General features: G+C 32.8%; 1 protein-coding gene and 2 long non-coding RNA genes across 4 annotated transcripts; 2 read left to right on the forward strand and 1 right to left on the reverse strand.

Annotated features, from left to right (window-relative positions):
- Positions 1-4720: 4720 nt before the first annotated feature.
- LOC127734133 (uncharacterized) lies at positions 4721-7072 on the reverse strand. Its single transcript, XR_007997433.1, has 4 exons — positions 6991-7072; positions 5670-5829; positions 5334-5440; positions 4721-4872 (listed from the first exon to the last, which is right to left on the reverse strand). It is a non-coding gene; the product is annotated as an uncharacterized LOC127734133 (long non-coding RNA).
- Positions 7073-8868: 1796 nt separating this feature from the next.
- Positions 8869-23041, forward strand: LOC127714052 (glutathione peroxidase-like). 2 transcript variants are annotated; one of them, XM_052220002.1, is made up of 6 exons: positions 8869-8980; positions 11589-11683; positions 13544-13691; positions 14044-14192; positions 19968-20052; positions 22309-23041. In XM_052220002.1, exons 1-6 carry the CDS (start codon positions 8906-8908, stop codon positions 22339-22341), a joined length of 585 nt encoding a protein of 194 aa, XP_052075962.1. In that variant the 5' UTR covers positions 8869-8905; the 3' UTR covers positions 22342-23041. The 2 variants fall into 2 exon arrangements, with proteins under 2 accessions (XP_052075962.1, XP_052075969.1); XM_052220009.1 differs by lacking the exon at positions 8869-8980 and adding an exon at positions 9083-9182.
- On the forward strand, positions 15758-17679 carry LOC127714083 (uncharacterized). Its single transcript, XR_007987551.1, has 2 exons — positions 15758-16456; positions 16618-17679. It is a non-coding gene; the product is annotated as an uncharacterized LOC127714083 (long non-coding RNA).
- Positions 23042-23489: the final 448 nt, after the last annotated feature.

Below are 23489 nucleotides of genomic sequence, written 5' to 3' on the forward strand. Positions count from 1 at the left end.
TACGATGTTGGACCAAAAACTATGAGAATAAGGACACTAATAACTACCCCTGTCGCCATCTCAATATCACTTTGGCAGGGTCATCGGACACATTTTCTAAACTAGATACACCCATGATGATTTTGGCCAATTTTGGTTACATTTTGCCAAGTAGTTTCAGAGAAGAAGATTTTTGTAAAAGTTAAAGGACGACGCCGACGGACACCAATTGATGAAAAAAGCTCACTTGGCCCTTTGGGTAAGGTGAGCTAAAACGGGATCGTAACCAAGCACCAAATTACAGACAAGTCTCGCTAACTGTTATCGTATGTAAAATACTAGAACATATCATCTGTACCAATATCATAAAACACTCCATCTTGACTGGTCATTGCTCAACGCGATATTAGGAAAAAACGGTCTTGTGAATTCCAATTTATACTCACAATTCAGGAGCTCACAAAGAACATCGATAACAAAGAGCAAATAGATCTTATCTTTTTGGATTTCTCAAAGGTCTTTGACAAATTTCTACGTGTGCGGCTATAATATAAGATAGACCATTATGGCATAAGAGGGACAACATTAAAATGACCGAGCAACTTTCTGGAAGACAGTCAGAAGTGTTTACTCCTGCATGGAAGGGGGCTTTTAAGAAACATCACCAGTGCAGTCTGGAGTCCACAAGGTAGCGTACTTGGTCCGCTGATGTTTCTTTTCTTTTTATAAATGACCACTCATATAAACGAGTACGTGCCGTCATCAAGTGTAAGACTCAAACATAAGAAGAAGCAGATGTTTTATTTTCCATTAAATAAGCTCATCAAGCGCATATTACAATACAAAACATTATTTTAGACAACAAAAAAACAAAAATCAAGTAAACATACAAAGAAAAAACAGTTTGAACATGTGTAAACTACAATGCATACAAAAGGGCATATTATTATTATTATTGGTGAGTCTAGGTAACCACCATGCCATCCTCGTGCCTAGTGCAGAGAAGCTAGATCTATAGATATTTTGCCTCCATCAATCAAATCAGAAACAAATATTAATATATCAACAATCTTTACATGACGTAGCCAAATCAGTTTCTGGCTAGGGATCAACTGCTTTAACTGTGTTGGTACAGAGTGAGATTATATTGGAGTACATGCAGTTTCTCTTATTTAGAATCAGTATACTGTTGTAGTCTGAAATTTTGATTGTTTTTAAAGGGTTAAAATATCTGAACTATACAAAAAATATGATTAATTGTATGATCAAATTCACGAAGGCTGTTTTTTAAAACTTGGATTCAGTGACAGGAAGTCCTTGCGTAGCTTGTGGTATATGCTTAACATACAATTTTCTTTGAGCGAAGGAAAAAGACCAGATGCAGTAAAAGTTATTCCTAAATATTTACAATTTTGAGCACAATTAATAAATAAGTATGTTATTGAAATAAATATTATGTTTGTTATGCCTGTCTGCTTGATAAATACAAGCACTTTAGTTTTATTGGCATTAATTTTCCAACACTAATCTTAACAATAAATAAGAAACGAAAGAGGTGCAAACACCCTACAAAACGATCGATCCTGAACGGATTACAACAATGACGGGATGATTAAAAGATGGAATTCCAACCACAAAAAATGTCATCTCCTAAGAGTAACAACAACGGGAATCAGAGTTCAGGTAAACTACAACATCCACGGCCATATCCTTGTAGAGATTGACTCTGCGAAATATCTAATCGTCACCATACAAGTCATTAAGTTGGAACAAACATATTGATACCATCTCAAAGAAAGCTACAGCGCTTTTCTTCAAAGAAACATAAAAAAACTGTCGTAGTAAAAGTAAAGCCTTTAAATGCTATCCATCTTCGTTAGCTAGGACAGACATGTACATCTTACAATCATTCTATACCGGCACCAAATATAGTTGACCTATTGCTTATGGTATCTGATAAACTGACAAAATTACGAAAACTTATCATTAAATAACGAACCATGTAAATGAGCTTGAATGAACCCTGCCAGACAGACATGTTCAACTTGCAATCATTCCATACACTAAATATAACTGACCTATTGCTTATGATATCTGAGAAATAGACAAAACCACACAAACTAAACATTGTCCAGTGAACAATGAAAACAAGGTCAAGGTCAAATATATTTATCCTATTACTCATAATAAGTGAGTATTTCACTTGACAAAAAAACTGTGATTTTTTTCAAGCAGTCACTGAACCATGATGAAAATGAGGTCAAGGACAATGGACATATGACAGACGGATACTTCGTAACATAAGGTATCTGCATACAAGGTATGAAGCATCCAGGTCTTCTTTCTTATGAAATATAAAGTTTCATACAAATAGTTTACGCCGTCGCCGCCGCCGCCGGATTGTAATTCATATGTATCGCAGTCTGCGACTTTCATCTGTCTATCATTTTTGTGAATTTATTTGTTATAATTTCAGCTTGTTGGTTTTCAAGTGTCACATTTTGTCATGTCAGGACCTTTCATAGAGTATGGGTTTTGTTCGTTGTTTAAGCATGTACGGTCACCTATAGTTCCTTGCATCCAGGCCACATGGACTTTGCTGGATACTTGTCTCATTGGCAATCATACCATGCACATCTTCTTTTTTATATTAGTAACTTGGATAGCATGCACATAAAAGTGAATATTTTTTTCTGACCTATTGAAAACAGTGGGGGAAAAGAGTCTGTGAAAATGTCAACAATTACAAATTTCTAAAATCTCAAGTCCCCTCCCCCTCCCCTCCCCCCTCACCAAAAAAAAAATAGTTACAACAATTTGTCAAAAATAGGATATATTCTTTAATTAAAAAATTCTATAAAACATACAATGCATTATAATGACAAAGTGATTAATGATAATGACATGTTCAAAGCCTGACAATGCTGGGTCCCAAAGTGAGAAGCCGGCTACTTTAAGCATTACAACGTGTACATTCTTCTTGAATTTTGGATAAGAACTGAGAATAAGCGATTCACATTTTAAGTTACAGGGCTTCTTTTTCGGTAAAGCTACCGGTATTGGTTTAGCAAAGGACAAGGTTCACTTTAGGTCAAATATGGCCTTGATGATTTCAATTTTATCATAAAATTTCAAAATGGCCATAAATTGGTTCTTAAATGGGTCCATTTCAAAAGCCTTACTACTAAGGTTAAATAAATCTCTTCGTTCGAGTATATTCTAGGCTTCAAAGTCAGCACATGTTGGATAAATTGTCAAAAAACGATGATTTTGAGCAATTTTCCGGACCTAAAAGCTTAAGGAAACCGTTGGCCGCCACGATGCAAACTGTTCTGAAGCAAAAAGTTGCCAATGATGATATGGAATCCCTAGACACAAAAACATTCTGGATCAGGGGTGGCGGCCAAAGTAGATTATGTTAAAAACTTTGATAAGAATTAGTGAAAATTTGACCAAAACGGATGTTATAACACAACTAATGATTACTTGAGGGGTCATTTAGTCGTTATTTTTAATGTTATGTGCCACAAAGAAGTTAGTTTGTATCTGATCATGTTACAGTAGTCTCAGTTTGTATTAATAGTTATATCACAACTATTTCTTTGTGAAATTTGTAGTATTTTGGTCTGATTAAAACATCAAAATCTTAGGACCAATTTTAACCCTTCGTGAACTTACTCCTTTATAATACTTGATTACGTTGATATTGAATTTAGAAATTATTTAGAAGCTAAGTGTAAATCCGGGCTCATGTCACAAAACATGACTTGTTTATAGTCTAACTTTGACTAAACTAAACATCATGTCATCAGGTAAAATATCAGATACAGACCAGACTCCCAGCAAACAATTCAACATTTTAAAAACGTTTTAAAAATGTTTTGTTTTGGTTTCTAGAATGTTTTTTTAAAACGTTTTAAAAACCAAAATTTGTAGACTCTTATAAATGTTTCAAAAACATTTTGAAGAAACGTTATTTTGGAACATTCAGAAAACGTTGAATAAGGTTTTATGAAAAACGTTTCTGTCAACCTCCAACAAACATTTTCAACACATTTGTGTAACAATGATGCATTAGTGCGACCACCATTACTTTGGTTTAAAAATATATAATTGATTGTGCAGTGTTTTGTATTTCATTCATTTCTTAATTGGTAATGCACGTGTTTAATTGAAGAAAAAGCAACATCTCCATAAGCTTGGATGGATGGTTGGTTGTTTAACGACCAGTGGCAAGTCAGATGCATATTCTGGATGAGAACATGATTATTAGAAATTAATACCCTGTCTTGTAATAGACCAACATGTTGTGCCAGATTTTTTGGTTCTAGCCCACAAGGCAAGTTTGCAGGATGACATGTCACATTATTCTGACTACGGGCCAAGAAGTCTTTGCTCTAACTCATTTTGGGGAGAAGCAACAAATAATAATTTTATTGTCATTGGTTTGGCTGGGCCGAAGTTCCAACCCACAACCTCCGCACTTGAGGCGACCACACTCACCATTACACCAAAGCTCTAAAGGAAGATATTCTTAATAAAAAAACTATGCCAAAGCAAAGCTTGTCAACCTCTAACTGTTTAAACTTGGTTCTGTGACCTTGAAAGTCAATTCAATAAGGTTCTTGCATTGACAAGGAGATAACATATCTCTTAAACCGAGAATTCGACATATTATCATAATAACTTCAATCAATGATCTAGTTTATAACCAAAGCTTCAATTGTTGCAGAAATTGGAATATAGTTTTATAAACATCTTTAATCACTTTGCAACAACAAAAAACAGTATTGACAGGACTAAAATCAGTAGAATCAATGTACTTTTAAACATATTTATTTGTTCGGACTCCAATTCTTCTTGCGCAATCATCTGTCCTTTTCTTACAGGTTTCTGAAATGATCAAAAGCAATTTGTTAATGAGATCAGTACGCCCAAGTACACTGTTTAGCATATAACTCTTAACCCCAGTTAGTTGTTGTACTCCCTTTTAATCAAGCTATTTCATTAAATCTATAAAGGGGAAATTATCCTATTTTTTGCAATCCAAGTAATTATTAAGATAGGCAAAAAACATAAATAATATTTTACATGTCAAAAGCAATTGCTACAAATGTAAATCTCAATGTTTTACTTGCAGGATAAAGACAATAATTCCATCGTCAAGAACATAACAATGTATTATTCTAATGTCTCTAAATAAACAGAAGTTCTGCATGGTTGGCAAATGGTATATTGTTATAAGTGGCTCAGAAATTTGTGTATTGATGTTCAAATTGCAAAAATAAACTTTTAAATAAATAAAACCTTCCACTTAAACGTATATTAAGATATTTTATTCAGTTGAAAAATACCTTATATTTTGGTCCTCCTGGCTTGTGTGGGGCCTGTTTAAGGAAGTCAATTAAGACTCCCTCCATATCGGAAACCTTGGATTTTGGGAACACTCTTGCACAACTTTCTGAAAAAGTATTACAGAATTAAAAAGATATATTTCATTATTATTTTTAACTTCTTTAAACTTTTATATATATATAATAACTTTATGTAACTTTGCACTCTGTTTCTATCTAAAATAATAAGTGAGAATTCATATGAATTCTTTTTGAGATTAAAGTCAGATAAAAAATCCAATCTATATTAATGGCACTTGCTTTTAAATGTTCGACATATTTTCTTAATCAACTTACTCATGATTATCCTGCACAAAGGGTGACCTGTGAATGCCTCTTTTCCCTTTTGCCCCTTCAGACTGTATTTGGCCTATAACTGATTAGTGCCACACTTTTTCATCATCCTTCCTATACAGTTTGAAGGGCTGTGACCACCCTGTGACACCAAATACTAGACCTACAAAATTACAATTTAGTCCTGTTGTTATTTATTTATTTTTCGAGAAATCAAATATTTGTTTATAAATAATCGTGTCCATGAACCAATCTTAGCAAAACCTACTAATATTATTGCCTAAAAGATATTTTATTTCTTGTCCGTATCGAGTTTCTATAATGATTTTCCATGTATCGCTGTGTATACGTTATATGCAATTTTATATGCATTTGAATGTTTGTCTTCAATTACAGGTTTATTCTATTAATGCATGATTTTTTTATTCATATATATAGCATGTTTCGCTTATATATATTTACTTTAAATTAATATATATTATCTTTAACTGTTAAAATCTGATTTGACCTTTTCTCGGTAGATTGTTCTGGTGTTACATTATAAACTTTTACACATCTATTTATTTGAAAGTATTTTCCGAACGTAAATGATCTGTGGTAATCAACACTGGTCGTATATGAATTTCTTTAATTGATGATATTACACCTGGTGTTTCGGATATCATTCAGGTCAAGTTCGACCAAGGCCGTTCATCCTCGTCAGGTGCCCTTGCGTAATATTTTTATTTACTATAACAGTTGATTATGATTACTTTTTAACTGTTTAGTGTTATCAATATGTTTCTATCGTGTAACGTATCAAATGCAGTTACATTTTGCGGTATACTGAATTGTTCATGACTGGCAAGTTACAATCAATTTTAGTCAGACATAAGATATTTTGTAAAATGAGGCCCAGCACTGGCAGCACGGCTATGGGTAGTCCAAAAAAAATATGACGTCTTGAAAGGATACTTTTGATTTTTGCTGTTGCTACGAAGTTGGAGGGCGTCCACATTTTTTTTTGTCAAATAAGAAAGCCGTACAAAAAGGTCATTATTATTTGACTACGCTCTGGGTAGTTTAAATGATTAATTATGCTGTATTCGGAGGCTTGTTTTTATTTAACTCGTGTAAAAGTCAGACCAGTAGCCCACGAGGCATGACAAATTGACACGTGATGGCATCATGCAGTGGTGAATGTGAATTTATGCCTGTAGTAGTTAAATCTGTTAATCATGTAAATAGACTCATGCAAATCATACGAATGTCATGGAGAAAATAATGCAGTAATTTCTCTCAATTTCTACAAAATACATCGAATGTTTATTGATTTTATACATACCTCATAGACTGAACGCTATTCTGTAGAACTGCTCTTCTAGCATGTCTAGTGTTGTTGTTTTTCCAATTCAAAAAAGGCGGTGAGAGTATCCGGAAGTTTCGAACAGATTTTATCTAATGAAGAATTCTGCTTTAATACAAATTATTGTCGCAAATAATACATTTTCTCAGTTAAAATGTCTATCTCCGAATATGATAATACTTTAGAGATACGATAAATGGAAATATAGAAATAAAATACGAAACTAACTAATAAGTTACAACTGGTTCCCGGTTCTACAGAAAAGAAACCAGTTATTAGAATACAAGAATTTTTTTTGACATAGCATATCATCACATATCGACAGATCGAAGATGACTTTTTGTAAATTAAAAATTGAAAGTAATTATTAAAAACAAAAATATTGCGGTGATATGGGAAACATGATTTATAAAGTTATTCTATACTTATTAAAAAACATTTTTGAAACATTATTAAAAAACCAAATTAAAAACGTTGTTTTAAAATGTATTATTTATGTTCATCAAAAACATTTTTGAAAAAATGTTTTTTTAACGTTTAAAAAATGTTTGCAGAAACATTTCTACTATAGTTCCAGAAAACGTTTCAATTTAACATTTTAATAACATTTCTTAAACGTTTTTTCGACACTAACTTATTTGAAACCTTAAAAAAACGTTTCTAAAATGTTCTGTGTTTGGTGGGCTGTCTAAAATGTAGAGATATTATCAGTGACCGCTGTGGATACTTGTAAACTGGCAATTGATAGTAAATAGTAAACAGATGTTAATTCTAGTATATTTATGAAAGTTTAACACAGAAAAACACGCAAGTAATTGAAATTATAGAATACAAAAGAGTAACGAATTTTGTTTAAAAGCGGGGGGAATGCAAAAAAATTTTATCTTATCACAAAGTACCTGTGCTATTTGTAAATACACAATATATGTATTCTTAACTTACCCCACGTACGCGCATCTGCTAGTAATGAAGGTGTGGTATTCTTAACTTACCCACGTACGCGCATTTGCTAGTAATGAAGGTGTGGGGGTTACAGAATAACAACAACAACAACAATAACAGAGGTTTACACAGTTAGCAGTATATAACTAATCTTCCCTGAGGCCCTCATCATAGAAAATCATAAACAAAAAAGCAAACATATACATGGCATACATTAGTATAAAAGTCAAGCATGATGATAATGTTAAATACAACTTGATAAAAATGTTATGAAAAAATAAACATGATGAAATAATCAGTATTCAATATTTTTTTCAACAGGTTGATTTCAATAAATTATCTGTTATTTTGTATTTGAAAGAATTAACATTTGTAATATTTCTTAACGATATTGGCAAAGTTATTCCACAAGAATGGTCCAGAATACATAAAAGATTTCTTGAACAATTCTATTTTTGGTTTAGGGAGTATGAGGTTTCCTTGAACAGCATTTCTCAATGGGTATGGATTTCTGTCTGAAACATAATGAAACTTGCTAGTAAGATATGATGGGGCATCATTTTTGATGCACTTAAATGTCATCACAAACTTGTGACATTTCATTCCCTGTTCAACTGTAATCCAGTTTAAGTTTTTGAATAAGGGCTCGGAAGGAGCGAAAGGGTCTGTTTCTAGTAGAGAATAGAGAAAAGTGGGCAAAAAATATAAAGAATAGAGAAAAATGGATAAAAAAATAGAGAATAATGAGGTGCTGAAATATAAAATGAATAGAGAATAGTGGGCAAAAAGTATAAAGAATAGAGAAAAATGGCCTAAAAAATGAAAGAATACAAAAATCGAGGACCCCAACCAGACCCTCAGTAATCATCAAAACGAAGAAATACGTTGCGGATTATATTCCAACACTGGTCCAATTATTAGTCTATTCAAACGTTGGATTGATTTAGATCAGATGACTTTTTACATATCTAAAATTCTTTCGCTTCCTGGACCAAAGGGCGGATTATCTAGGTTATTTAGAAGCATGGTAAGTCTTTTTTAACATAGAATTACCAACGTTGAAGTACGCGGGGAAACGCAAATGCAATATTAAATGAGCGACAGTGACCCAATTTCGACATGCGGCACCAATTCTATTTTTAGAACAAGTAGCTATTGGCAATAAACCCTTTCACGATAAATTCCGAGCTATAGCTATAGACATGGGATCCTCACTTTCAGCCAGTGAGGTAATACACTGGGAACAACCATTCATCTTTTTTTAAGGGGAGGACATGGGTTTCTTCTCGGGGAAAACATTTTTTAAGCACAAATATATGGTCAGATCATGTTTTCGTACGTCATATGAATTCGGACTATGCGTACTTTTTCAATGGAAATTGTAATAGCACGAAAACTCATAATACGAAGATAAATACAATACAATTAAAACAAACTATTTTTCAACAACTTATCCTATACCATAACCCTGGGAATAGTATATTTCAGAGCTCCATATAAGAATTTACAAATTGGGGTTTTTACCCACAGTTGTTTACACAATTGTGAAATATTTTTCATTTGCATCACCAATTCCAATGCACCCTCCAGACATATACCAAATTGTGATTTTCACCACCAAGCTCCTGAATGTTTTGGGTTTTACACCACAACATTGACCCTAATCTAATTTCTTTTGGTCCCCCCTGCAACGTCAAAATACAAAGGTCCGCCTGTGCGCCTGTCCATCCAGTCTTGTTAGCGCTCTCGCGTGTGCAATTCTTGCCAGATTTTTATATAACTTATATCAGCAATGTCTCAGACAAGTTCGAAAAATCAGTGACTATAAATTATTTTCAAAAAAGTTATGCCCCTTAGAAATATTAATTATATATATATGGAAAATTGCATTGTAAGTGTTCTCACATGTACAGTTTTCGCCAGATTTTATCAAATTTATATCAAAGGTATATATCAGCAATGTCAAAAACAATTAAGATAATCAGTACCAATCAATTGTTTTGAAAAGAGCTATGCCCCTTGGTAATATTAATTATAGGCAAAATTGCATTGTTAACATTCTCACATGTACAATTTTCGCCATATTTTATCAAATTTATATCAAATGTATATATCAGCAATTGATGTCTTGGACAATTTAGAAAATCAATGCCAATCAATTGTTTTTAAAAGAGATATGCTCCTTGTAATTATTGATTAAATGGAAAATTGCATTGTAAGCGCTTTCACATGAACAATTTTTGCCATATTTTTTTCAAAGATTTATATCAGCAATATCTCAGATAATTTAGAAAATCATTGTTGATCAATTATTTTTTAAAGAGTTATGCCCCTTGGCAATATTAATTGTATGGAAAATTGCATTGTTAGTACTCTTGTGTGTACAATTCTTGCCAGATTTTTATGAAACTTACATGTATATATCATAGGTTTATGTCAGCAATATTTCAAACTATTAAGAAAATCAGTGCTGATCAATTATTTTTGAAAGAGATATGCCCCTTGTAAATATTAATTAAATGGAAAATTGCATTGTAAGGGCTCTCACATGTACAGTTTTTGCCACATTTTTATCAAATTTATTTATATAAAAGGTTTATATATATCAGCAATGTTTCCGACAAGTTTGAAAATCAGTGCCGATCAATATTTTGAAAAGAGTTATGCCATTTACTAGAGATACAAAATTCAAGCAAGGGGCAAACGATTTAGAAATTCCAAAAGGAACTCAGATAGCTATTTCGTTGGGTGCTCTAATTTTCAAACAAAAGTTGTTTTATCAAAATTGCAAAAAAAGATAAATTATGCGACAATTTATCAGTTAGGGTAAATTACGCACAATACAATAGCTAGAAAGGTCAAGAAAGCATAGTTTTGATATGTAATTTGGTTCTCCTTTGCATGAAATAGGTTTTTTTAAAAACACTTAAATTGACAAACAGATTGGATTTTGGTTGTATTTATTGTGTAATCACTCAAATATGCAGCTTATCTGGAGCTCTTTATTATTTGAGATTACTATAGCTGTGTTAATTAAGTTTTCCTCATGCAAAATTTATGAAACTCATACACAATGCTAAGAATAAAAAATCTCAGACAGATTTCGAATTTGGGCCATTAGTCACTTACCATATTAGTGATATGCCCCTTTATAACTTGGAACATTGCAAATTTTTTCATTTCCACACTTGAACTTAAGTTTGTCTCATCCAAATTTTATGAAACTCATACACAATGCTAAGAACCTCTGGCAGCATGCAGACAGAGTTCGAATTTAGATTGTGAGTCATTTTCCGTTCTAGAGTTATAAAGCTTGACCGGGGCATTAATGTCCTTGGGCACATTTCTTTTTTTAATTTTACTAATTTTAATACCACCACTATAACTGTGGAGCTATATCACAATCTCCTTGCCCTTTTGTCCAAACTCATATTTTCATTACACTTTTACCAGAAACGACCATGACTACTAAGACAAATGACTTCATATATGGTCAGCAGCTTAAGTTGTAAAGTCTTTTGAAGTAAAGAGTTTATTTAATGTTCCACAATCAAGTTATCAGTTCTAATAAGAAATCAACACATGCAAATATACTTGTAGAACTTTAACTTTATGAAACTTTTTGCTCCATACAGGCAGCAGAAAAAGATTGGTGGAAGAAAGCAACATCTATTTATGAATTTTCTGCCAAAGATATTGATGGCAATGAAGTATCATTAGAAAAATATAAGTAAGTAAACATTTAGGAGAAACCTTACCAAGGATCATACTTGTCATTGATGTTAAGCTGTCCAATCTGGCTCTGATGTCACTCATCTGTCATTATCACCAGATTCTCTAAATAACCAAAAATTTTAATATACATGTATGACATATAACAATAACTGATAAAGTTCGGGCCTTGGGATTAACAAATCAAAATGTGGCGGGGTTAAACAATTTTTATGAGATGTACATGTATATACATGTATATTGATTTGCTGCTTTTTGTAATCAAGTAAGATTGGCTGGCTGACAGCATGGACTTTGCTTTGATCATTTTAATGATTTATGTGAGTAAGTACTGTCAAAAAGGACTTAGAAGGTGTATTTATACATATTGTATGCATAAATATAAAGTATTTAAGGGAAAACATACATACATTGCATTGATCATGTTGTTTCAAAATTTGCAATGGAAAGAATTTGATTAACATTTCACCATTTTGTCTCACCAGTGAAAAACACAGACAACAGAAGGGGAGAATAGAGATATGTATGGCATATGGCGGTTGACAATGCCCTTATTGTTATGGTTGGATAATGAACAAAAGTCAAATTTAAGTATCTGAGCTGTGACAGTGTGTCAACTACACTGTATATTTAATCTATAGACTGGTCATAAGGTGTGGATGTCTGACAAAAGTCATCAGATTGTGACATCTATAGAATGGTGATAAGGTGTGGATGTCAGTCTGACAAAAGTCATCAGATTGTGACAAAATTAAAGTCATTAGATTGTGACAAAGTTAAAAGTCATCAGATTGTGACAAAGTTAAAAGTCATCAGATTGTGACAAAGTTAAATCATCAAAGTTATGTTTTCCTGCCAAAGTCAGGTTTTTTGTTTACTCTAATATAGGTGTACTATATTTAGACTATAGTATGGATGTAAGATGTCCATTTTGTCAATCAGGAGGCACCTGACCTTGACCCACTGACAAGACATTTTACCACTATTGTTTTTTTTTGTTTTATTTGGTTAATCAACGGTACAAATGGTATTTTAAGGATGTACACCTCTGAGGAGCCAATAATTTCTAGAATTAAACTTTTTTCTTAACCTGATTTTTGGGTTTATGTGACTGTAAGAAAGTAGTTGATGAAGCAAAAATCATATGGTGGTGCACTTCATTTTTTGCTACAGCCATTTGAAAGTACCCAATTTTAATGATTTTCCCATTTTTCATCAATTTTTACCCATTATTGGGCTATTATCATGAAAAAAATCACAGTTCCACAATTAAACTTTTTTCATCCTTTCACTATAGACGAAGTGGACCAATTTGAATAAATTCAACTTAAAACAAAACTATAGGTAGTTGTTAATATTAGAAAGTTTTATAAAATTTTGTTGCTTTTTCGTGTCAAATTGACCATGCTGTCAATTTTGTAAATTTGGGATTTTTCTCCTTTTTTAGAACAAAAAGCATAATATTTCAACTGCTTTGTTATAAATGATTGAAAAAATACATAGCAAAGAAATTTGAAAAGAAAAAATTCATATGGGATGTACATATTTTTGGTAAAATCATTTCTTGTACCCCTAACCCATTTTCTCAACATTTTGGCTGAAGAGACTGACAGGATTGGTTTTAAAATTTTAAAATTTTATTACTCAAAAACTACTTGTTGTAAGTACACAGATTTTTCACAGAGTTTAGTTTGATTGTAATATTTTTAAAATTCATTGATATTTTCCACTTGTATCACATGTTTTGGAAATGATTCCAGAACAAGATTTCAACGAGACTGAAACATCAGAAGAATACATCCTTAAACATGATACTGGGAAAAAGTATTGATTGTATTTTTTCATTTCAATATTTCAGAGGTCATGTTGTATTAATCTTAAATTGTGCATCCAAATGAGGGTTCACAGAAAAGAACTACACTCAGCTACAAGCTTTGCACGCCAAGTATGCTGAATCGAAAGGTCTTAGGATCCTTGGATTTCCCTGTAATCAGTTTGGAAGTCAGGTAATGATTCTTTCCCTTCTCTAATTTACATGAAATGTATATTTGACCAGTCAGCTTATACTGTTACTAATTATAAGAAATGGGTTTGTTCACCGAGATCAATCAGAGTAACTCATTGATTAATAAGAACTCAAATACCAATAGAGTCTAAAGATTCTCTAAAACTTATTAAATCCAGTCAATTGTTTAAGACGAGATGTGGGTACAAAATATTGATAGACAAATGAAACAATTACTATATATCCTGCCTTCATGAAGTTTTAGTATACAAATTTCAGAAATAAATGTGTTTAGATCCTTGGACATACGTAAGTACGGCAATGTTAAACAGGAAATGTTTATTTATTTGAAGGAACCTGGAACTGAAGCAGAAATAAAGAGTTTTGTCACAGATAAATTTGGTGTTCAGTTTGATATGTTCTCAAAGATAAATGTGAATGGAAATGATGGCCATCCTTTATTTAAATATCTCAAACATAAACAAGGAGGCACACTCGGGGAGTAAGTATCTTTTAAAATATCTCAGAGAGAAGCATGGAGGCACACTCAGAGAGTAAGTATCTTTTAAAATATCTCAGAGAAAAACATGGAGGCACACTTGGGGAGTAAGTATCTTTTAAAATATCTCAGAGAGAAACATGAAGGCACACTGGGGGAGTAAGTATCTTTTTTAAATATCTCTGACAGAAACAAGGAGGCACACTCGGGGAGTAAGTATCTTTGATATCTCAAAAAGAAACAAAAAGGCACACTTGTGGAGTAAGTATCAAGCCCACCCTTTGTGCAAATATCTTTAACACAAACAAAAAGGCACACTTGTGGAGTGAGTATCAAGCCCACTGTTTGTGTAAATACCTTAAACACAAACAAAAAGGCACACTTGTGGAGTAAGTATTAAGCCCTACCTTTGTGTAAATATCTTAAACACAAACAAGAAGGCACACTCAGGGAGTAAGTAATCAGCCCACCCTTTTTAGCTCACCAGGCCCGAAGGGCCCCATGTGAGCTTATGCCATCACTTGGAGGTCGTCGTCGTCTGTCGTAAACTATTTCAAGAATCTTCTCCACTGAAACTACTGGCCAAATACCTTCAATCTTTAACTTAATGTTCCTTAGGGTATATAGTTTATAAATTGTATCCGAAGTTTTGACCCATCAACAAACATGGCCGCCATGGCTAAAAATAGAACATAGGGGTCAAATGCAGTTTTTATACAACTGCAAAAATTTTTTGCGGTCATATATTGGTATGACGTTGGTGGCGGCGTTGTCGTCATCGTCCAAAGACACATTGGTTATCGCACTATAACTTTAGTTTAAGTGACTGGATCTCTATTAAATTTTACCATAAGGTTGAATACCACAAAAGGAAGGTTGGGATTGATTTTGGGGGTTATGGTACCAACAGTTAAGGAATTAGGGGCCAAATGGGGCCAAAAATAAGCATTTTCTAGTTTCCAGACAATAAATTGTGGAACGGTGTATGGATCTCTCTGAAATTATACCACAAGTTTCCATACCACAAAGGGATGGTTAGGATTTGCTTTGGGGGGTGATTGCTCAAACTGTTTAGGAATTAGGGGCACAAGGGGGAAAAACACGGTTGTCCTGGTTAATGGACAAATACTTTAGTACAAAACATAATTTAAAGCAGTGTAAGGGAGATAAATCAAATACATCATTTGAATTACCTCCCTTACACTGCTTTTAAATTATGTATTAAGTAATGGTTAATGAACAATTAAGACAATTTAAAACAGTGTAAGGGAGGTAATCCAAATACAACGTTTTGATTACTTCCCTTACACTGCTTTTAAATTATGTTTAAAGAAATGCATATTTATAAAGGAAGACCTGTAAAAATATCTGCAAATGTTGCATCTTTTTTTTTTTACAAAAAAATCCATATGAAAGATTTGACACCATATTTTAAATTCTATTATAAAATAGATTAAGTTAGCACTATGGTAAATTTAAATGGGTAATTATGTTTGCAAACTCCATTGAAATATGACCATATCTTGAGGGAAAGAATTTTTTTGGGGAAAAAGGGGGGGGGGGGTTAAAAAGAAATTGTGGGGGTCAATTTTTTCTCATTTCAGATTTCAGAAATTAAAAAGAATTATTCTTCAAATATTATTTTTTTTCAAATTTCAAATATTGAAAAATTTCAAGAAGGAATCTTTAATTGCACAGTATTGCGCATTAGATTTGTAAAATCTTTGACCACATTAATTAATTTGTTATGCCGAATCTAACCATGTATTTAGATTTTTATACGACCGCAAAAAAATTTTTGTGGTCGTATATTGGTATGACGTTGGCGTCGTCGTCGTCGTCGTCGCCGGCGTCGTCGTCGTCCGGCGTCGTCGTCCGAATACACATTAGTTTTCGCACTCTAACTTTAGTTTAAGTGAATGGATCTCAATGAAATTTTACCATAAGGTTCAATACCACAAAAGGAAGGTGGGGATTGATTTTGGGGGTTATGGTACTAACAGTTAAGGAATTAGGGGCCAAAAGGGGCCAAAAATAAGCATTTTTGTAACTTACAGACATAACTTGTGTGTAAGTGTATGGATCTCTCTGACATTGTACCACAAGGTTCCATATCACAAAGGGAATGCTGGGATTGATTTTGGGGGTAATTGCCTTCAAATTTTAGGAATTGGGGGCCAAAAAGGGGCAAAAAACAAGCATTTTTCTAGTTTCATGACAATATCTTGTTTGTAAGTGTATGGATCTTTATGAAATTGTACTACAAGGTTCCATATCTCAAAGGGAATACTGGGATTGATTTTTGGGGTAATTTCCTCCAAATTTTAGGAATTAGGGGCCAAAAAGGGGCAAAAAACAAGCATTTTTCTAGTTTCATGACAATAACTTGTTTGTAAGTGTATGGATCTTTATGAAATTGTACTACAAGGTTCCATATCACAAAGGGAAGGCTGGGATTGATTTTGGGGGTTTTCCCTCAAAATTTTAGTAATTAGGGGCCATAAAAGGGCAAAAAAAACATGCATTTTTCTAGTTTCAGGACAATAACTTGTGTGTAAGTGTATGGATCTTTATGAAATTGTACTGCAAGGTTCCATATCACAAAGGGAAAGCTGGAATTGAGTTTGGGGGTAATTGCCCTAAACGTTTAGGAATTTGGGGCCAAAAAGGGGCCAAAAAACAAGCATTTTTCTAGTTTCCAGACAATAACTTGTGTTCAAGTGTATGAATCTCTCTGAAATTGTACTGCAAGGTACCATACCACAAAGGGAAAGCTGGGATTGAGTTTGGGGGTGATGAATCATAAGGGGGTTCAAAAAATTGGGGGGGATTTTTTTTTCCTTTTTTTTCTTTAACATTTTCCATTTTAAATTGGTTATTTCTGATTTATATATAAAAGCAAATAATAATGATATGGTTTGAATAGGCATACATGTGAACCTCCCGACGGGAGTACAATAATCCCGTTTTCAGGGGTCTCCTCCCGACCTCCCGTTGAAGAGGAAAAAATCCTGTGTATGAAATTTTTCATGAATGAAAAATTTCTGCCCAACATATCACCTCAGGCATCTGGTGTAACTGACATTACCTGAAGTTATATTTTACCTGTAAATCAATTAACATGCATAATTATATGGCTTCACTTGTCAGCTTGGGTGTCAAACATACAGGTAATCAACGATTTTTACCTCAGGCTAACTGCCGTTGTGTAACAAAAACTGTGTATTTATTGGGTTACTTCCCTTGATTTATCCTGTTTTAAGTTACTTTCCTTTTAATAATGAAAATTTTTAAAAGAATATAAATAAAATATAAATTGAACAAATAATCATAAAAGGATGGTTATTAAATGATTTTAAATGTCTTAGGACAAATAAAAAAATAATAATTTGAAAATTATTTGAGGATTCTAGACTTCCTTTCAAGGCTTAAATTGAAATTTATATAATAACTATGACCCTCATTTTACAGATAAAATGATTTTCTGAGTTTACAAATAAAAACTATTTGCAAGAGAAAAAAAAAAATAAAAACTATTTGCAGATAGCTAAACAAATGTTCTGGTTGCAATGAATGTTTTATAGAATATGAAGTAAAAAATTTAAAGAACATACTGGAAAAATACAATGTTAGATTGAACATGTAGAATATAAAGATGGAGAAACTTTATAAGTACAAGGGTACTATAAACATAATAAATTGGATGGAAAGTTGAAGAAAACACACTTTAAAAGACCATTTTTACAGCACACGGTTACATTTACAACAAAATTAATGTCGATTAAAAACCTCCTGATCTGAGTCCTAATCTCCTGACCAAAATTTCCCAATCTCCTGATCTGAGTTTCACAGTCCATCACATGTATGAATAGGTAAATTGAAAATTTTTAAGTTCTCAGACCACTTTCATTCTGTGTCAGAAACCTATGCTGTGTCAAATATTTAATTACAATCCAAATTCAGTGCTGTATCAAGCTTGAATGTTGTGTCCATACTTGCCCCAACTGTTCAGGGTTCGACCTCTGCGGTCGTATCAAGCTGCGCCCCCAGCGGAGCATTTTATTAATTTTGGGTCCAGTTTTCAAATTGGACTACATTAAGGTCCAAAGGGTCCAAAATTAAACTTAGTTTGATTTTTAACAAAAATTGAATATATGGGGTTCTTTGATATGCTGAATCTAAACATATATTTAGATTTTTGATTTTGGGCCCATTTTTCAAGTTGGTTCAAATTGGGGTTCAAAATTAAACTTTGTTTGATTTCAACAAAAATTGAATATATGGGGTTCTTTGAAATGCTGAATCTAACCATGTATTTAGAATTTTTATTTGTGGGCCCCGCTATCAAATTGGTTCATATTGAGGTCAAAAGGGTCCAAAACTAAACTTTGTTTGATTTCATCAAAAATTGAATTATTGGGGTTTTTGATATGCCAAATCTAACCGTGTATTTAGATTTTTAATTTTGGGTCCCGTTTTTTAAATTGGTCTACATTAAGGTCCAAAGGGTCCAAAATTAAACTTAGTTTGATTTTAACAAAAATTGAATTCTTGGGGTTCTTTGATATGCTGAATCTAAACATGTGTTTAGATTTTTATTATGGGCCCAGTTTTCAAGTTGGTCCAAGTTGGGGTCCAAAATAAAACTTTGTTTGATTTCAACAAAAATTGAATATATGGGGTTCTTTGATATGCTGAATCTAACCATGTATTTTGATTTTTGGGCCCGTTATCAAATTGGTCCACATTGAGGTCAAAAAGGGTCCAAAATTAAACTTTGTTTGATTTCATCAAAAATTGAATTCTTTAGATTCTTTGATATGCTGAATCTAACCATGTATTTAGATTTTGGATATTGGACCATAATAGGTAAATTAAAAAAATTTAAGTTCTTAGACCACATTCATTCTGTGTCAGAAACCTATGCTGTGTCAAATATTTAATCACAATCCAAATTCAGAGCTGTATCAAGCTTGAATGTTGTGTCCATACTTGCCCCAACTGTTCAGGGTTCGACCTCTGCGGTTGTATCAAGCTGTGCCCAACGGAGCATTTTATTGGCTTATATCTCAAAAACTAAAGCATTTAGAGCAAATCTGACATTGGGTAAAATGTTCAATAAGTCAAGATCTATTAGCCATGATATTTTCAGACGAACTGAACAACCCATTGTTGGGTTGCTGCCACTAAATTGGTTATTGTAAGGAAATTTTGCAGTTTTTGGTGCGAAGTAAGATCTACAAAAAAGTTTTATATGACCAAAATTGTCAATTGACCTCTTAAGGAGTTATTGCCCTTTAAAGACAATTTTTCACACTTTGTTCTTCTAGTTTAATTTGCTTGCCTTACTTTAATTTTTTTTGAGCCAAACTAGGGCTGAATGAGTATCAGAGTATCTAGTATAAATTTTGTATTTTATATCCTTGCACGTCAAGAAACATAGCCACTATGGCTATAATGGAACATAGGGGTAAAATGCATTTTTTTGCTTTTGAAGAAAATATGACAGATACAAAGAACATTTAAATGGCATTTTTAAGCCACTCATTAATAAATATTGAAAAGCAAAAATAATCATTGATGAAAGATTTTCAGCCAAAAATTACAGGTGAGCGATTCAGGTTCTTGAGAGCCTCTTGTTGTAAATATCTTACACACACAAAAAGGCACATTTGGGGAGTAAGTATCAAGCCCAACCTTTGTGTAAAAACTCAAACTGAAAAAAATATCATAAAACAATCTATTGCATTCATCTTTTTTCTTCTTTTTTTGCTTCAGTTTCATCAAATGGAATTTTACAAAGTTTCTAGTGAACAAAGAAGGAATACCAGTAAAAAGATATGCACCAAATACAGAACCAAACGTAAGTTTTTGTCTTGGCTGCAACAAAAGTTGAAGAATCTGAGACATAGGGGATGCTAATCTGCAATGTAAACTATTTGTATAAAGCTATATATTTCAATAGGTAGAAGACCTGAATACCTTATATATAGATGCCTTATGTTACAAAGTTTACATCTGTTATTTGTCCATTGTCCTTGACCTCATTTTCATATTTCAGCAACTGCTTTATGTAAAACTGTATAGTTTTTTTTTGTCCAAGAAATTTTTTCCACTTATGATATCTGTATTTGGTTTATTAAATCCTTGCAAGGTGTACATGTCCTTCAGACAGGGTTCACCAGATGTCAACCTTACTTCATGGATCAGTGATCAAGGTTGAGTTTTCGTAATAAGATCTGTTTCTCTTATACTTTAAACAGCAGGTCAGGTATATTTGGTGTATGAAATAATAGTATGATGTCTGGCAGGGTTCATCTTACCTTTACCTCATTTTCATGGTTCATTGGTAAAGTTTTTGTGGTTTGGTCTGATTCTCATATACTATAAGCTTATGGTCAACTATATTAATTGTATGGAATGATAAAAAGGTGTACAATAACCTTGTTAGAAGCAAGAGATCACCTGAGCAAAATTTACATTTTTTTCCATAGATCTTTCTGTATTTTATTGATAATCAGACTTTAGTTTTTTGCAGTCATGAACATTAGGTAGCACTCCACAGTTAGGTGTGTAGTTTCGCATTTTGGCCCCTGTGGATTTTTCAAATATGATAGCTAGTGTAGAATAAAATTCATTTTTGGATAGCTGAAGATTAAAATAGCCTTCATAGTGGGTTTATAGGAACATCAAGATTATGTAATGTATGTAATATGGGCTGTTTTCTGTATGACAGTCCGTATTTTCATATCCATACCAAATATTGGTCCGGCAATTATTGTAATGTTTTTTTCCGACTTTTTGTCGCACGAACTTTGCAATTAAATTTTATGAAAAAATGAGGCGAAAGACACCCATTTTTTATTTGATCATTTGGTAGATTTATATCAACAGTTTCTGAAAAGGTATCACTGAAAGGCATTGAAATTCTAGTTTGAACCAAATTTTGGGGGAATATGTGACATTTTTGCCCCCCTTTTTGCAGTATTTTATGGTAAATAAATGCAGAATGTTGCCATGGATACACAAAAAAGGAATTATTTTTCACCATTTTAACTTTTAAAAATCAAATCTATGGAAGATACTGATAACATACATATGCACATGTATAACACAAACAGTTAGGTTAATGTATTAGAAAGCCAGGGATTGAAGATGATAAAACATTTTGTGGTTCAATTTTAATGTTTTTTTCTAACTGTGGAGTGCTACTTTACACTCTTACACTTACAGCAGCGGTCACAGGAGAAGGAAGCCTTTACAATTTTTTATTGATAAAAGTCAAAAATTGATATTTTACTAGAATTTCTTTGTCTTGTATATAAGGTGGTCTGGAATCTCTGGATGGTCCTTCATTTGTTTGTCTTGTATATAAGGTGGTCTGGAATCTCTGGATGGTCCTTCATTGCTTTGTCTTGTATATAAGGTGGTCTGGAATCTCTGGATGGTCCTTCATTGCTTTGTCTTGTATATAAGGTGGTCTGGAATCTCTGGATGGTCCTTCATTTCTTTGTCTTGTATATAAGGTGGTCTGGAATCTCTGGATGGTCCTTCATTTCTTTGTCTTGTATATAAGGTGGTCTGGAATCTCTGGATGGTCCTTCATTTCTTTGTCTTGTATATAAGGTGGTCTGGATGGTCCTTCATTTCTTTGTCTTGTATATAAGGTGGTCTGGATGGTCCTTCATTTCTTTGTCTTGTATATAAGGTGGTCTGGATGGTCCTTCATTTCTTTGTCTTGTATATAAGGTGGTCTGGATGGTCCTTCATTTCTTTGTTCTTTAATTTTTATGACTATTTTTCAGCATTATTCTCTATTCTTTATTTTTTTGCCATTTATTCTGCACTTTTTGTCCAATATTTTCTATTCTGTAAACCCCATCCAGACCCTCGTATAAACAGCACAAATAAAACAAAAACTTCCTTACATTGTATTTGTTATCTATGTTGAATTGTGTAAAACTGCTATCAATATTTGTATTATTTTCCTAATTCAGGAAATGATCTTGACATATATAGCTTTGATCAGATGTCCATTTATAAGAGCTGTTATAACTTCAGTAATGTTCCTTTTTTTTCATTTAGCAAACATTTGTATTCTTCTTTTTTTTATTTTCAGAGCATTGAAAAAGATTTTGAGAAATATTGGTAGTTGTGCATAAACAATAAACATATCTTTGTTATCATAGTGCATGTGGCTGTGCCAGATAGATGACAGACTCTGTCTTGAAGACTGTATGAAGGTTGATATCAAATCCATTCTGGGGATGTCAACCTGAGCTATAATGGCGTGCAATTTGTCTTGCAAGATGGAGAGTGTTTCTTCATTGGCATGTTTACATCCACTATTGTTGACTGTTGTATTTTCCTATGTTGTGCGGACTATATTTACTGTTATCAATGAATCATTGTTTTTGTATAAGTGAATCATATGTACTTCTATATCAATGAATCTTTGTTTTTGTATAAGTGAATCATATGTACTTCTATATCCATCAATCTTTGTTTTTGTATAAGTGAAACACATGGTCATAAAATCTATTTTTATGGATGTAATTATTTCTTTTAAAATATTTAAAATTTGCTTAAGTTGTACAAAGCTGTCCAATTTTATTTATTTTTTATTTTTTTACAAGTCCTCATGTTAAAATTGTTGATTTCAGAATCTTAGTCTCAATTTTGTTGCTAAGATTTTAAGGAGACCTTATTTTCCTAAAATGTTCTGTCCCACTGCATTTTCCTAACTTCCCCTTCTTTATTGCAAATAAAAAAACACAAAAAGGTTTTTCAGTTTTGTTTGAATTGAATTAGAGTAAACCAAAGCATTATCACTAGTCTAAGTGTAAGCAAAATATTAACCCTTTCCCTTTCAGGCATTTTAGACCTTTACTTATCGAAAAGACACTATCAAAGTTCAATTGAATACTGCATTCGCACCAATGGTCATGCACATGCCATGTTGGGCTCATATGAAAGATAATTGATCAAAAATTTCAGAAAATTACGTTTAAAGATAATTCGTCCTTTTTTGGTCACGTGGGATGTTTCGAAATGTCACGTGACTTTTGGAGAAAATGTGAAAAAATACGAAATCCTTGGGACAAAAGTCGTGTAGAGACATATTGTTGCGCTAATAGGGTAAGGTTTTGGTGGAAACACAATGCCCCAAGTCTGTTAAAGACATACAAGTTATCATATTGGTATTAAAAGAGGAAATGCGTGCTATATGCCTTGAAATCTCGATGTCCGTAACATTCAAAATAACTGATTTCAGACGCTCTTTTCGTCCAATTTCAAACT

This window comes from Mytilus californianus, unplaced genomic scaffold (assembly GCF_021869535.1).
Source record: "Mytilus californianus isolate M0D057914Y unplaced genomic scaffold, xbMytCali1.0.p SCAF_1, whole genome shotgun sequence".
Classification (NCBI taxonomy): domain Eukaryota; kingdom Metazoa; phylum Mollusca; class Bivalvia; order Mytilida; family Mytilidae; genus Mytilus; species Mytilus californianus.